Source organism: Cynocephalus volans, chromosome 7 (genome assembly GCF_027409185.1).
Source record: "Cynocephalus volans isolate mCynVol1 chromosome 7, mCynVol1.pri, whole genome shotgun sequence".
NCBI lineage: Eukaryota > Metazoa > Chordata > Mammalia > Dermoptera > Cynocephalidae > Cynocephalus > Cynocephalus volans.
Window position 1 is genome coordinate 144,862,760 of NC_084466.1, and position 17,068 is coordinate 144,879,827.

The window sequence follows — 17,068 nt, forward strand, 5'->3', positions numbered from 1 at the left end:
ATCTCTTTCTTGATCTTTTGGATTTTTTGTTATTCCCAGATCATATGGATGGTAGCTTTTCTGAGCTTACTCCTACATATTTGTGATTTCTAGTATTAGTCTTTTATTATCTACCCTTCCTTTAAAAAATAAAAACACATTCTTTGCTTAAATTTAAGTTTTATTTTATTGCTATTATTTTTTCCTAATTACAAAAGAAATGTATGGTCAAAATTAAAACATAACAGATATTCATATCTTAGCAAGTAAAACTTTCTAAAGTCTGCCTCTGAAGATACCACAATATATTTCCTCTAGACCCCTTAGCTCACAGCAGAGTTCTTGTGCAACCAGCTGCTGGTTTCTTTAATTACCTTATCATTTTCCTCCCTCTTAGGATAATTTTCAATGGCATAGACAGAATATTTTTTTTAAAGAGTTTTCCAGCTCTCTCAAATTTCATTATGGAAATCATGAAAAGATGGACCACGTCCATGTTTTCTCTGAACTTTTAGAAACTGTGACTTTCTCAAGTCTACCATACAGGTCTGAGCATCCTCAGCTTTCACTTCCCAGTTATCAGGAACACTTTGTTGTGCCTCAGTTTTACAACGAAGGACTTGGGCTATATGATTTCAAAGCTCTCATCATGCACCCCTTTCTATGATTCTACCATTGAGAGGAAGTTGCACAGGTGAGCAGCCTCTGGAGAAGCCTTTGTGAAGAACAGCTTTCCCAGGCATACATGCCTATGGAGGGGATCAGAGAAGTGCCCCAAGAATGCAACCATGGGGGAGCCAGTGACAGATGCGGAGTCTTGTTGATTTTTGAGTCTTATCAATTAGCTAGCAACTCTTGGAGGCAAATGGGTAGATGAAAGCAACATGGAAGCTTGACTAGAAAGTTGGAGTCTTCTTATGTGGCATTAGGTAGTTTTATTCTCTTTGCCTCGGTTCCATATATACCAAATGAGATAAAGACATTTGAAGCCAGGCATGGTAAGCTATGCTTTTAATATGCATCTATTATTTTATGTGTTCAGCACTCCACTTTTTGGGGAACTGGCACTAACCCCCCTTTATGGAGGTTTTACTGGAGCTGCCATTTTTATTCATTCATTTCTTGAACAAATATTTATTAAGTGCTATATCTGACACTATTCTGGGCTCTGGAGATACAGCAATGAATAGAACATTCTTGTCTTCATAGAGCCTTTTGGACCTTATATTCTGATAGAGGGATTCAGACTTAAACAAAATTAGTAAAAAATGTAGTATGTTAGATGAGATATGCTACAGAGAAAAATAAAGTGGGAAAGTGAGTTAGGAAAGTGATGTGGTAGAGCGAGGTACTATGTTCTATAGGTGGTCAGGAGTGACTTCATCCAAAAAATTTTCAGAGTTGGGTCAAAACAGAATAGTTTAAGCCAAGAATGTGGAATGAGTAGGAAAAAAGACTGTTAGACGCAAGAGAGAAGAATGAAGAAGACACAAGAGAGTAGCATGAAAGAGGATGTGCAGCCAGAGAGAGAGAGAGAGAGAGAGAGAGAGAGAGAGAGAGAGAGAGAGAGAGAGAACTTCCCAGGTTCTGAAGCATTCCAGTGTACTTCTGATAAGTCCTTTCCCCCTCCTAAACTGGTATGAATTAGTTTCTGTTGCTTCTAACCAAAGAGTCCTAACTCGTACATGTATTAAGTAAGATGACCGGTGAATTCAAGCCTTGCCCAATGTGGGAGATGTTGGTTACCTTAGAAAATTAGAGCTTGGTGCTTCTGATGCCAAGAATGCAATTTGATAGCGAGTAGTATTAATTTTGTTGTGCCCCTACATCCCAGAGATCACATGTCCAAGAAATATCTGTTTCTTTGTTTTCTTTAAATCAAATTAACTGATTCTGCACTAGGCTGATAAAAACTCAGTTGTAAGCATTATTTGTTACCCCTAGTCTGCCCTACATCTGTATCCTCCACCCAGAGTCACAAAAGAATTAAGAATGCTTGCTGATGTCTGGACAATTCGGAAAAGGCCCTCTAATTTCCAGGGCATCATTGCTCCAGACTGCAACCTTCACTTCAAGTCCCTGGCTCTCTGCTTCCATGCCAAGAGGAGAATACAGAAATCTTTGCTGAGGCTAACGGACACCTTGCTCACGAGGGTGCAGCCATTCCTTCTGATGTTGTGCCACCTTCCCTGAAAAGGAAAAATCTGGAAGCAGGCTCAGGTATCCACTAATCATGCAACATGCCAATCTTTCACTTTCTCTCTCTTTATTCTCAGAATAAATCTCTTTTTCTTTGCCTTTAAGGCACCCCCTGCCTAGTTTTTTCAGTTAGCTTAGGCTTTTAAAATAGAACCACAGAGTAGATGACTTCCTTCTAGGAGCTCCAACTTCCACCCTGCAACAGCTCTCCCAAAGGATTTTTTTTTCTTTTTCTTTTCTTTTTTTTCCCCCACAGGCCTACTACGTGTGAGGCATTTGGGATACAGCAGTGAACAGGGTACTCAGGCTCCTTGCTCTAATAGAGCTGACATTCAGATGTATTTTAATCCTGAACCGTGAATACAAGAGCACGACGAATCGAATGAAGCAGGGAGCATGGATCTTCACAAGCCGCAGCATAAGACAGAGATTTAAAATTTCTATTCTTGGATGTTGGGTCCTCTTAGTTCGGGGGGAGAGAAGGGGTCGGCGGGATGTGACGAGACTTCCCACCGAAAATATGCAGACTTGGTGTTTGGATTCAGCAGTTTAGGACTGCAACTCCTGCACCGAGGGAGAGAACATACCCAGGGATAAAAAGTGGAGTGGGGAAGGGGGGATGGGCAGGGAGGACGGGGATAATTGGGTGGGGGACGCGGAGTATAATCACAATTTGTAGTAATGGGCATGCTGCCAGTATGGATGGCACGTCTTGGGCATGAGTGGTGACAATTAGCTTTGTACACCGTGAATATTCATAACCAATAAAAAATAAAAATAAATAAATAAATAACAAATTACGCCTTCAGCATGGAACTAACCCCACATAAAAAGCAGACAGGATTATAGGAGGAAAACGACTCCATCAGAACCCTCAGACGGCAAAGCAAGCCCTCGTCCTGTACGGAAAGGCCATGAACTACAATTCCCACAAGCCCTTGCGACCCAGCCTGCCTTGAAGTGTGGGGAAGAGGGGCGTGTCGGGCGCACTCTTGTTGCGTCATCAGTGTGCGCCTCTAAGATAAAGCACAGGTCTAGCTGCAGGAGTATGGCAGGTGCTGAGGCGGCGGTGGTGTTGTCGTCTTTGCAAACAAACGCAGTCCCAGTCCCTGAAACTGTAGGTACAGCTGCAGCAACGACCGCAACCTCGCAAGCGACGGCTGCAGCCGCTGCGGTTGCGGCCGCAGCCACCACTGAATCCGATGCCAGGGTCTCCAAGGCCGCTATGGCTACTAAGCTCCTGTCCCTGAGCGGCGTGTTCGCCGTGCACAAGCCCAAAGGGCCCACTTCAGCCGAGCTGCTGAATCGGTTGAAGGAGAAGCTGCTGGCAGGTACTGCAGCCAGGGTGGGGACCAGGCTGAGGCGGTCGCCGCGAAAGGGGAAGCACACAGGCTTTTAGCGACTTTCGTGGCTCAAGAGATAAAAGGAAGGGAAAGGGAGAACGACCACTTAATTAGCTCAGGTTAGAAGTCTGGGGAAACTCGGCCTTGGACTTGCCCTGGCCGGAATTCCTGTAGTCTAGTTGTCATTTGTTCTCAAGGGAAAGGAAACACCCCCCACACTTTCACAATAAACCTCTGCTCCCGGGCGTGCAAACAGGTTTCTGTGATTTGATCCCTTAAGAGGCTTCTGTTTGGTTCACGTGGATGAACCCCACTCCAAGGAAGCACTGGCTTTGTTCCTTAAAAGTTGAATTCTTAAAAATATATTGGAAATGCAGATATAATTAACCAAGACTTAATACAGTAGTTTTCACATTTTAGTGGGCAGAAGAATTAGAGTTCCTTGTACAAATGTAGATTCCTAATCCCTGCCCTGCCAGAGATTGTGATTCTGATGGTTCGGGGTATTTTTAGGCATTTGCATTTTTAAACAGTTTGTTCAGGTGGTTCTGGTGTAAATAGTTTATGGACCACATTTTGAAGAACACTAAAAATAACTTGGTCACTATTCTGTGAACATTCTTTTTGTTTGTTTATTCCTATACAGTGGGAAAATATTAGAAAAGCTTGAGGGACTACACAGTTCATCAGCCTAGTAGATCATTTCAGACAGGGGCATCAAAGAACCTTAAGTTTATTGGACACCCACATTAAGTTAAATCTGTGCTCTCCTATGGAGACATGAAAATGAAAGACACTGTATCTTCCCCTAACTGAGCTCATAGCCTAGTAAGTTCTGCATCTTTTGATGGTAAAACTATTTAGGTTATTCGAGGCCCTCCAAAGATTGGACCTAGCCTGTTTTGCCATTAAACCAGTATAGGGACTTTCTTTTTACATTGTTTAGTATCCCCCGGCAAACTTTATACTTTTTTGAAAAAGGCAAAAGCAAATTATTCTGATAGAAATTTGTTAATTATAACTGACACAATAGAGCTTTAAATGTTTATTGGCGAATAGGTAAACTCTTGCAGATGTTTAATTCCAGAGTTACATCTATTCATTCTTTTGTTAAGCTTTCCTAATATTTTATTGCCTGTAAGGATGGGTTGTATAGGAGAGGCTGAAGCAAGAAATTGCATGGATAACGAGCATAGTGGTGTCATCATTGACTTTTTTCTTACTTCATAAATTGTTGCTTTCATTTGGCCTGATTTGTTAGCAAACTATGGCTTTTTTGATCCTTAAGGTAATGATCATCATTCTTTCTCAGACAAGTTTCTGACAATATCACAGCTATAGCCTGGTCTTCTGCTTAATCTGCCTTCAAGAACTGAAGTTTCTTGTTGAAACTTGGTTAAAACTGATTTTAAGGCTGTTGCTAGGCCATCTTCTGGAAGCCATTCATTTAGGTGTAGACGTTCTCATTACCCTCCATTTCTATATTGCTGTGATTGGATTATTTTATATTTATGTTAGCTGGACTAGTGCTTCCCAATTGCCATTCTAACTGACTGTCAGAATTACATGAGAGGATTCTTCAAGGTACAACATTCTGATGCCAGCCAGGTTGCCACAGTCCACAGGTTCGCCACTGCTTCAGGTCACCATTGATGGTCATGGCCTGTAAAAACATTCCTTGCCTTTTCTTACATTGATTCCTGTCATACTAGAATCCTGACTCTTTTTTCTCTGTCCTTCAAGGCCGGAAACATATCAGAGTCTTATAGCTAGAACAGACCTTAATAAATATTCATTCGTGAAATTTGATTCAGTGGTGTGAACCAAATTCCACTATAGGAGAGGTGGTATATTTGCAATTTAGAAAGAGGTAAATTTGGGCACGAAGGGAAGACAGTAAATTTATGGGGCCTTCATACTTCAAGGAGTGGCAAGTTGAAAATATGAGTTCATCAAAGGTTTTTATAAATTCATGGATGGAGAGATCCATGATGGATTGCAAGTGAAAAGTGAAGGGTTTGAAGCCGAGGCCTGCCTTAGAGGTTAATGTTAAAGCAGACAGTTGTGCCCTTCTAAGCATGGCGATATCATAATCAGAGAGTGACACCAGGACTGTGTTCCAGATACTATGGTTCTCACTCAGTTGGGTGGTAATTATGCTGGGAGGCTGAGCAACCCAGCGCATCCTTTTGGCCATTTAATCTGGCTTATCCACTTCCACTGTTGCTTTGCTTTCTCCTTGTACTTTCTGTCCTCTCTTTTTGCTTTCTTTTGCTGTATTTTCTGTCTTCTTGGTGTCAGTGGTGATAAGGAAGATTTGGTGAGTCTGAGGGGAACAGATCATACAGCTGTTCCTGCTCTTCTCACCTTTCTCTTTTGAAGTCCAGTAGTCAGTATTCTCTCAATATACTGTTATATGCCATCATCATCATCATCATAACAACTTAACGCTTTGTGGTTTCCAAAGCACTTTCAGATGACATTATTTCATTTTATCTTTACAACAGGGTTATAAAATAAGACAGATTGGCATCTTATTCATTTATTTATTTATTTTGAATCTAAATGATTGAGAGGTAAAGAGGCAATTTAACTGTTACCTGTTTCCCACATAACCTTTGGTTAAGATTAGCTTCTTTAATGAATTGAGAGTTTTGATTAAGCAAGGGGGACATCGAATTCAGGTAGTTTGGGAACCTAGCATACTTAGGAGTAGCCCTGAATGAAATGTAGTCCCTACATTAGGTAGCTGGAGGTATCAGCAAAGAACACCAGGAAAGGGAAGAGATTTAGAAATGGAAATTGAGGACTTATGAAACTGTCTATATTAAAATTAACTTCTCTTCATCATTGTCTATCTAACAGTCCACCACTACCAGGCATTTACTAGAGTTTTGTGGATTAGCCTAGATAATTTACCCACTTTTTAAAAATGTCTTTTTTCTTAGAAAATGAATTCTAGCTCCTAGACAACTAATTTTGAAATACTGTTTCTTTGTAATTTAGGGAGTGTCTGTACATTTTAAAATCTTTCCTTTGCCAGTAATGTGGTCATAGTCTTAATATGTTAAGTTTATACAAGGCTTTTTATTTGTTTTGAATATATCATCCTCTCTTCCCTCTATATTTATGGAGATCCTGCTTCATTTGTCTTGGTAATTAACTTTTTTCATCTCAATTACTCTCATAGAAGCTGGAATGCCTTCTCCAGAATGGACCAAGAGAAAAAAGCAGACTTTGAAAATTGGACATGGAGGGACACTAGACAGCGCAGCCCGAGGAGTTCTGGGTAAGAGATATGAAAAGAAGTTTAATGTAACTGTCACTAAATATTGGAAAGAAATATTGGTTGAGAAGAGAAGAGATTGATTAAAGCCATGCCATTTTATATCTACTTTGGGATGTTTCACATCCAGTGGATTTATAGTGCCATCTTCTAAAGAAGCCCTTAAATGGTACAAGGTACACAAGGCTATTAAAATAGCTACTTTTATGTGTGGACTTTGAAAACAGGGGTTGCAACTGTGCAGAAAAGAGTTCACATAGCAGGTCTGAAATTGCTATTTTAGAAAGGCCTGCTCGCAAGGCTTCCGTCTGGGAACTTGATTTTTGGGAGTGTTCCCACCCTTCCTTATCTGATAAGAATGGTTTGCTGTGTCTGGGCTGTTTATGTGATCACCTGCTTTCCTTCTAGGAATCTGGGATTTTGTCCCACTGCACAGGCAGAGGGTGCTTGGGTGACCATCCCCCCAACCTGCCTATAAAAACTTTGGGTACTGAGTTTCTAATGAGCTTCCCTGAGAGAAACATTGCACACGTGTTACTGCTTTTATTGTTGTTGGACAAAGGAGCATGGTCAAGTGTTCCCCCACGTAGGAGGGCGAGAGAATAAGGAAGCCTGTGCTTGGATTTCTCCAGTGTCTTTTTCTTATGATCCAGCTGTATATCCTTACTGCGTCACTGTAATAAATCTGAGCTGTGCAGGAAACTTCCAACGTGGGATGATCGTGGGGACTACTGATAAGGGATACAGCTCTTTTATCTGCCTGTGTTTAATCTGATCTGAGATCAGCTCCCTTGAGAAGGTAAACCTTATAGTTCTTGAGAAGAAGTCATTTTCTCCTGGAATGTATTAGTTGGTCATTTTATAGCTTGTGGAAGAAAATCATTTATCCTTTTTCATTCCATCTTTAAAAAAATTTTTTTTTTTCATCTGGTAGAGGTTCTGAAGTCTATCTTTGGGGACTGCTAAAGTGTGTATCCACAAGCTAGGATATATTTTACAAACATTTTCTGTAACTGAACCCATAGTCACTCAAATACATACATTGAGATTCCCCCCACTGCCTCTTTCCCCACGTACTAGATACAAACTTTTGTGGAACAATACTTACATTTTTACTTGCTCTGGTGTTCTGTATTTTATTTGATTTCATTTTTTAAAAATGTTGATTGTTACCCATTAAATTGTTTTCTTAATGCACTAATGTGTTGTGACTCATGGTTTGTAAAATACTGTGCTACAGTATTCTAACTAAAATTAGATACAAACAGATAACAACAATCTTTATCTAAGCTATCCAAAGAAAATGAGTGCTTATTTAAAAGAAAAGAATAAAATTGATGAAGAAAATCTTTTTCAAGAAAATTAGAAACAATATATGTGTAGTGGATTGAATTATGTCCCCCCAAAACTCACTAAAGCTTGAATTGTGTCCCCCCAAGTTTAATGTATTAGAAACTTCGTCTCTACTGTGACTGTAAGAGGGTGGGAAATCCTATTATGGTAATTGAATAGTGGGGCCTTGAAGAGGTGATTAGATTGTAGGACCCTGCAGTAGTGAATGAGTTAAAAATGGTGGCCAGGGGCATGGTTCTGAGGGCTTTAAAAGAAGAGGACAGTCTCTCTCTCTCTCTCTCTCTCATTCTCTCTCTCGTTTCCACCATCTTGCAATGTGAGACCCCTGAGTCACTGTTGTCACTAACAGATCCCCAGATGGATTTTGGACTTCCCAGCTAAAACTGTAAGCAATAAATTTCGTTTTCCTTATAAATCACCCAGTTCTTTAGTATTTGTTGTAAGCAACAGAAACGGACTAATACAATATGATTTTGCATTTTGCTAAAATTATAGATTGTATTTAATTCAGTTGGAAAAAATATCTTTACTTGAGGTTAAAATAGAAAGAAATCACAAGGAAATGTTTTCCTGAATTTGAGAACTTGAATACACAAATTTTGACAACTTAAAATTACTGTTTCCTATAATAACTAATGATAAAGCATTACTGTATATGAGGTCCTTGGTTTAGGGCATTCATAAATTATATACTTCAATTCTTATTGTAACCTATAAGGTAGGTATTATAATCCCCATTTTACAGAAGAAGAAACAAAAACCCAGAGAGATTAAGTAACATGTTCATTGTCATAGAGTTAGTGAGTGGCAAACTCAGGATTTGGACCCAGGTCTGTGCAGTTCAAAAGCCTCTGCCCTAAAGTGGGATGTCAGACACCTGGTACTCCTCCGTTTTGTTCCCTCTGCCCTATGCCTGTTACAGTTACCAATCACAGATTTCTTTGCTGTTGGTTCTAGAAGTGGCTTCATGATTCTTATGAGCTCAGCACTCCAGGTAACCTCTACCAGTTGATTAGAGTTGGCCTTTGAGTTGAAGCCTATTTGTCCCAACCATTCTGCTCTCCTGCTTTCCAAGGGACAGCGCCATAAACATAAGAAAAGAGAGGATAAGATCTACTATTTATTTGTGAATAGACCAATCATCTTAATTTTTGGTGGTGGTTACTCATTGGTATGCAGAAAATAGTGATATTCAAGGCTGTGAATGAAATAACTTATTTTTACACTGAACTGAAGGGATCTTGTGGACACTTCTGTTTTGGTATTATGGAGGGGCTAAAATTTGTATGTGTGGAAGAAATTGTATTGGTAATAATTTTCCATTTGGAGGCTTTTAATTCTATTACATAATTATAAGAGGGCTTGAAAAATTCTCAAAAATACTGTGGTAGGCATAATTATTGTTCCCTAGACACATTTGCTTCCTAATCTCCAGAACCTGTGTTAGGTTACATCACACAGGGGGGGCGGGGGGGGGGGGGCAGGATTAAGGTTGCAGATGGAAGTAATGTTGCTAATCAGGTGACTGTAAGCTAAGGAGATTAGCCTGGAGTTTCCAGATGGACCAAATATAATCGCAAGGGTCTTTGAAAGTGGAAAAGGAGGCAGGAGATAGGGGAATGTGGCAATGGAAGCAGAGATTGGAATGTGGCAATGGAAGCAGAGATTGGAGTGATGTGATTTCTAGCTTTGAAGAAGGAAGGGGATCACAAGCCAAGGAATGTGAGCAGCCTCTAGAAGCTGGTAAAAGCAAGAAAATTCTCAGAGGGAGGCTTTCCTGAAGGATTGTCCTGATGGCCTCTGGAGAAGAATGCAGCCATGCCAACCTCTTGATTTTTAGCCTAGTAAAACTCATTTCAGTCTTCTGACAATAAGATAAAACATTTATATTATTTTAAGTCACTAAGTTGGTAATGTGTTACAGTAGCAATAGAAAATTAATATACCCATGTATCGTAAATCCCTTAAAATGGAAACTAAATTTCTGTGTACTGCCTTATAAAAAGCACAATTGGGATATTTAGTAAAAGCAAAGTTGAAAATAAAAAATTATTTTTCCACTTCCCACCAATAATCACTATTAACGTTTGCTACATTTTCTCCTAGCATTTTATCTGTGCAGTTTTTAAAAGTTGAGCTCTACTGTATGTTCTTCTATATCCTGTTTTTTTTTTTAACTTTATAACATAAGCGTTTACGTTAATTTTAAAACTCTTCGTAAACATTATTTTTAATGGCTACATAACGTGCTGCCCATATGGGTAAAATACAGCTTAACCATTTTTCTATTTGAGGTCATTTATGTTTTTACTAGAGTTTTGTTAGTAGAACTGATTTTGTGAGGAACATCATTATGAATGGAAGTATTTCATTGCTTTGGATCGTTAAGATGGATTCCTAGAATTGGAAAGATAAAAGTCTTTTGAGATTATCAAAAAGGTGTTACAGAATTAGCAAATGGCAGTAGAAACTTCCAGCTGCAGAAAGTTTTGGAAAATATGTGTATAGTACCCTTGCCTGTCCTGAAGTGGCTCTCATCAAAAACAAATTCTGTCTTTATGACTTGACAATAGAATACTAGGACATTGGATGGGTTTGAAGATAGTAGGTTTTTTACAGACATAGTATTTGATGCACAGAAAATGTGGGAGGTGGAGAGAGAGAGAGTAGTGATTGTGAGACAGTAATTGACATGAGACAGCATGGAAAACCCTGCTATTCATCCATTCTCTAAATTCTCCACACTTTTTAAAGCAGTGTGTCTTTGCTCATGCTTTCCTTTTCACATAAACTGTTTATCTCTGTTCTCAACTTTAGTTGTAGAGATTGTACTAACCTTTCCAGATTCAGCCGAAATGCTGCCTTCTGTGTGAAGGCCACCCACTTGTGCTTCTATACTGTTCGTGTAAAAACTTCTTTCATTCTGTTCTCTAATTTTTTTTTTTAACATCTGTTTCTCTATTTGGTTGTTAACTCACTGATGGATGAAACCGGGGCTTATAAAGTACTGAATACAATTTTGAGTGATTGAATCGGGGGAAAAAGCCAAGTAAAAATTCTTCCCAGGAAACTGTCCCTTGAATTTTCATTTGTATCCTTGAATGAAAAGCTCCTGGTTGGCTGGGTCCCAACTCCAGATAATTTTTCTACATGACACCTCTGTATTAGTCTTCCTAAAATTCTGTGTTCACTAATCACCTAACTTCAATGGGCCTTGATTTTTTTTAGATGTAAAATGAAAGGGTTAATCTGGATAACTCTAAGATGGCTTCTTTTACATTTTATCATTCTGGATCACTTCACTAACTCAGAAACCATCTTCAGTTCAGCATTTCAACCATGCTAAAGCCAAGCATGTCAGCCTGCTGTTAAGACACCCTGTACTCTGGTTGATAACCCACTGTGCTCATCCTTGTATCTGGGAATTTGTGCAGTTTGTTTCTTCTTTAGGACATGATTCTCTTCTTTCTGTGTGTTCAAGTCCTACACCTTCTTAAGGGCCTAACTCAAACTCTGAAATGCTCTAAGGAAGCATTCTCTTGCCTCTTTAGCCATTTAGAATGCTCTCTCCTTTGACCTCATACTGCAACTGTTGTCTGTTCGTCTTGACACTTAATCATATACTATCATATTGTTATTTAGTGTTATTCACTTATTAATTCAGGCAATTTTGGAGCAATGTGATTTCCCTTGTCTATATTTTATTTTCCCAATGAGATTATAAGCTCTTTCAAAAGCAGGAAATGTGTCTCAGGCTTCTTTGTTGTCCCGTTAGAAGTATTCGTTTTGGGACTATGTGCATAGTAGCTCTTCAAAAAATATTGATTGGGGATTCATTAGAATGGAATCAAATTGCATTGAATCTTTGTTGTTATTATATAAAGTTTTTGCCTCATCAGTAGCAGTATCTACAAATCCTGTCAATTGAAGAGTGTTGTGCTCTTCAAAGGATACTGGGCAGACAGTTTTTGATTTAGTCCTTGAACTAATATGGCTCTAGAGATAAAGGATCAATATGAACAAGTATCACAGAAGTTTATTTATTTAATTTTTTAAAAAGTTTATTTGTTAATATTATTGTTTTGCAGTCTGTGATGTTGCAGAGCAGTTGGGAGGGAAGGAGTGTAAGGGGGAAGGAAATAGGGTGGGAGAAGGAGGAAGGAGGAAGGGTGGGGTTGAGGCCTGTGGCACCCCCTTCATTCCTGCAGGGGAGACCAGAGGCCTTCCCGTGGTGTCTTGGTCATTGCTGGGCTGGGTGCAGATATCAGGTGGGTGTGGTGAAGCACTTGTCCCCCACAACTGCCCCAGATTGGGAGCCTGGGGTGCTTCTTGCAGCAGCTCAGTGATCATCGCTGGACTGGTTGCAGATGTCTTGGGGGAGGGTGGCTGAGGCCCTCGGCCCCCCACTGCCATGGCTTGAGAGTGCCCGGGGTGCTACCTGTGGCCACTCGGCAGTCATCACTGGGCTGGTTGTGGGTGTCAGAGGGGCCTCCCTCCTCCCTGGCTTGGTTGCCCAGGGGAATTCTGGTCCTAGGTTTTATAGGTGTTCTTTGATGATGTGAGACCTTTACAAGTTAGTATCAAATTTTGTCTCTGGTCTGTGGGTATTTTGTTTTTTCTTTCAGTTCTGTGTTGGATTATTTGCTGTTTCTACCATTTAAACTCTGCACTGGAACTAATTTGTTGTCCTTTACTTACTTCTAAAATGGGGGAACTTCCTGTGGGGACCAGCACTTGAGCTCTGTGGTTGAGCTAAATTGTTGCTTTGCTGCTGATTCCCTGTGGAAGGCTTTTTGTGCAGCTAAGGTTTTAATGGTTGACTTTATTGGTACTCTGGCTCTCATGAGGTCTGGTACACCTGGATTGTGTAGAAACTCTGGTCTGGGCCTGAGTCTTTTCATCAAACTGCACCCCTTGCAATTCTATATTTCTGACCAGTCTCCTCTGCGTGGTCCTTTGCTGATTGGGGATCAGATCAGCTGTCCTCACTGTGCCCTAGTGTTTTCAAGTGGTCCCATCTCCCCCACTACCCATGCTCCAAACACTGCCCATGGGACTGGCCATGCACTGGTCCCTTGTGATGACTCACCAGCCTCTGAGTGGCTCCTTTTTTTCAGTTGTGTGGCTCCTCGCTCTTATGTGGGTCCTCGGGAACCCTATGAGTGATCTTGCTGGCCTGTGGGTCACCAAGACCCTCTTCTCCCCTGCTGCCTCCAAGCAACTCCATCTGGAGGGCACAGCTGCAGCTTCTGCCAACTCCTGCTCCATGCACTCAGCAGCTCCAGCCTGGAAGCGGCCAGGGCCCAAAATGGTCAGAGCCGTTCTTTCTTTCTCTCAATATGATGTCTCCTGCCTTCATGCACTCTGTGCGTCTCTCCTCCTCTTCCACTGAGCTCTAGCAGCCCCAGCTTGGCTGTCATTGCTTTTAATAGTTGTAAATTGGTTGATTTGTGGGAGAGAGAGATGCTGGTGACTGTCTATTCCACCATCTTGACTGGAAGCCCCATAGAAGCTTAGAGGGGGTTTGGAATAGACTTTATGAATGAGTTGGGACTTGAACTGGGCTTCAAAGGACAGACTTTGAATAGTTACTAAGGAGTAATCCTCTAGGCATTGGGATGCTATTAAGGATTGTTGGGGGCTTTGTAGTGTGCAAAATATAGTTTCAAAAATGGTTATGAAATGGTATGAACTGGAAGAGGAAGGAACAGGATGTAGAACAGCCAGGTGTGCAGTAGTTTAGGTTGGTGGCAGTGGGAAGAAAGCCTAGATGAGTAAGGTGGCAGAGGGAATGAAAAGGAAGGGGTCTGCTGCCAGATAGTTTGGTTTGAATTTTAACTGCACCAAGTATTAGTTGTGAGTTGCTGGGCAGAGTTCTTAGTCTCTTTGTGTCTCAGTTTCCACATCTATAAAATAGGTATAATTATATGACCTTTTAAGGTTGTTATAAGGATTAAATGAAATAACTAATGGAAGGCATTTAGAGTGGAACCTGGTACATGGTAAACTCATTGAATGATATCTATTATAAATATTGATGATAATTTTTTTACTTTGCCTATCATTTGTTCTCATTTCCTGTGGTAATTCTGAATTGTGGTTGTATTGTATTCTTATACACAATTGTATTTGCTAATGAGAAGTACTTCAATTCTTACAAAAATTTGCCTGCTATTAAGTGAAGAAATCATTAAATCCTCTCAAACACACCTGGTGAAATGTGTTGTTGTAAGGACAAATAAAGTTTGAAGTTGAAGAAAATGGTGGGCCATTGTTGTACTTTATATTTGGTCTATGTTAAAATATATTCTCCAGGCCCTCATTTCACCCTGTGTTCTTCGTTGTATTAGGTTGGTTTGTCATGTTTTCCTTTTCTTGATTGTATACTGCTGGGCACTAATCATCATTAAATGGTTCGTTAGCTATGGTGATGGCTTTTGCTTTGTTTAATAATGAATTCTGTCAAAAGACTTTATAATTATAGCATGTATTTTTCACTGGTGCCTGTATAAAATTCTACTGAGTCCTTTGAGATTGTTCTAAAACTTTATTATCTAATTGGCTGGGTTGAGGAAGTTTCTACCATTTTTAATACCTTGAGAATGGACGGGGAAAAAGTTTCCCATTCCCTGTTCAGAATTTCTTAGTTGCATGACAAGTTCAACTGACTGGAGTAACAGGAGCCCTCAAATATGCTAAATGTATGCTCTTTCCAACTTCACATTACATAGGTCAGGAAATTATGACCAAAATATGTAGCTATTTTAAAAACCTAGTTTTCAGAATAGAGTTTTCATTATATTTCTTTCTTTGATTTGCAGTGGTTGGAATTGGAAGGGGAACAAAAATGTTGACCAGTATGTTATCAGGGTCCAAGGTAAGAATACGGGAATAGTTCTATTTTTCTTTGTTTTCTTAATGACCTATGTGTTGAATTTTATCAATTAAAAAATAAACTGTACAAATTACATGAACAAGTGTCATTCCTGAGTATTAATCACAATGTCTATAAACATGGTATCAGAGATTCAAAATATTGAGACTATCAATTGGAAATTCTTTATTGAAAAATTAGACTTAAGCAAAAACACTGCAGTACTCATAATTTTAAAAATTTATATTTAGATGTTTAAAATATCATATTTCTTAGATGAAAGGGAATTTATAGGTCATAAATTCTATTGGAAGATTTCATTAAACCTTGGAATTTTTATAGAAACAGTACTGTTTTGTTAACCAGGCACTTTTTCAACAAAAGCATGCTTTGTTCAGTGGTTACAAAGTGTTTATTAAAGAAAAGAGTAGGGCCTCTTTAAGATGATAAATTATATTGTTCATTCATGAAAGATCCAAAAGCATTTTTTTCAGGCACTTGATAGGAGAGAGAGGATGGGTTATTTGGGGGTGGGATTGGGGTGGGGGATGGAAACCTGTGGACTGCTTCAGGCATTTAGCAAGGGGAAACAAGTCAAGATGCCACAGTGGTTAACGTCCCTGGGCCTCTCAGTTTTTCCTTAGGAAAAAATGACTAGGGTCTTTTCCAGCTCTGAAAGAGATAATAATGTCTGTATGCTAATTAGCAATTAGATGCTGGTTTTAATAGTTGGGGCTAAGGGCCAGTGAAAATGTCCATTGAAGGCAGATTAAGTTGCCAGTTGGTAGAGAAGAATTTCATTATGTTCCTGGACTGAACTTTTTATTTGTTTTAAAACCCTTGTTCTAAATGCAATATAAATAGTAAAGTGATTTTGTCTAAATTGTTTCTTAAAAAAAAAATGTGGTCAAACACCATTTAAAAGATTTTCTATTTCATTGTAGACTGATGATTTTTGTAAAATATAATTAAAATGTTATTGCAGCATCAAATTGCTAAATAAGTTTCTAAACACGCTCATTTTCTGAACTTATCCCATCATGGATTCTGGCCCATGGACCACACTTTGAGTGGCAGTGTTCTAAGTAAGCTTTAGCTTATTGCCTGTGATAATCACATTTTAGTTATCAACTGGCATAAAAAACCTGTGCCTTTCAGTTGGAAGGGCTCTTAGTGCCTTAGGTAAATGAAAAATACCAATTTGGCTTTTTATGCGATCTTCAAAATATTGAAAAATCACAGAATACAAAAATTATGTCAGGATGGAGGCATTTGACTGTCTCCCAGTAAATTTGTATATTGTGCTTAAATACTGACACACAGAGTTTAGAATCTGTTTCTGATACAGGTTTTTGCAAGTTACTTAATACTTGTTTCTTAACTCCAAAATATGAGCAGTAGTTACTTTACTATGGGATTATGGATGATTTTCTTTTCTTTTTTAAAAATATTATTTGGTATTTTCTAAAATCTTTACAATAAACAAGTTGTTTTTATATTAATCACACAAAAGATATGTTTGCATTAAGGAATTTGTTTGGGGTTTTCCCACAAGTTAAAATGTGTTGAATTCATTGAAATAATCATTATTCACTTCTCCCCGCAAAACTACAAACACACACAACACACTGCATGTCCTTGAAAGGTTTTACTTGTAAATTCCAGGCATATCTTCAGAAATATGATGACTGAAAATGTAAATGGCTCTGGTTTAAGTTTTATTTGTCACAAACCATTTTGCTATTCAGCTAGGAAAGCTGAATGTCATCAGTAAAATCACTGATCCTCAGCTGACTGTAACACGAATAAGAATATCCCAGGTGCATTTTGTTACAGAAAACTGGTTCTTGGGTGTTTCACATGTCAAAAAAAGACATCATTTTCTTGTTGGCTATTTATGTTTATTACACTTTTAATTTTATATATTTGTTGAAAGAAGAAACAAATCATTTAAATTTTTCCTATAGGTATGTTGAAGATTACATTTTTATCAAAAGTAATTAAAAACTGTTAATGAATATTTTTCTGATAGTC

The 17,068-nt window shown here is 39.0% G+C and overlaps 1 protein-coding gene across 1 annotated transcript in view; it reads left to right on the forward strand.

Annotated features, from left to right (window-relative positions):
- Window positions 1-3,213: 3,213 nt before the first annotated feature.
- The window catches only part of TRUB1 (TruB pseudouridine synthase family member 1), a 36,241-nt gene continuing 22,386 nt past the window's right edge, over window positions 3,214-17,068 (forward strand). Inside the window, exons 1-3 of the mRNA XM_063103430.1 lie at window positions 3,214-3,509; window positions 6,712-6,810; window positions 14,982-15,037. Coding sequence (XP_062959500.1) covers window positions 3,227-3,509; window positions 6,712-6,810; window positions 14,982-15,037 — 438 coding nt within the window. The 5' untranslated portion in view covers window positions 3,214-3,226. The remainder of the gene's footprint in view (window positions 3,510-6,711; window positions 6,811-14,981; window positions 15,038-17,068) is intronic.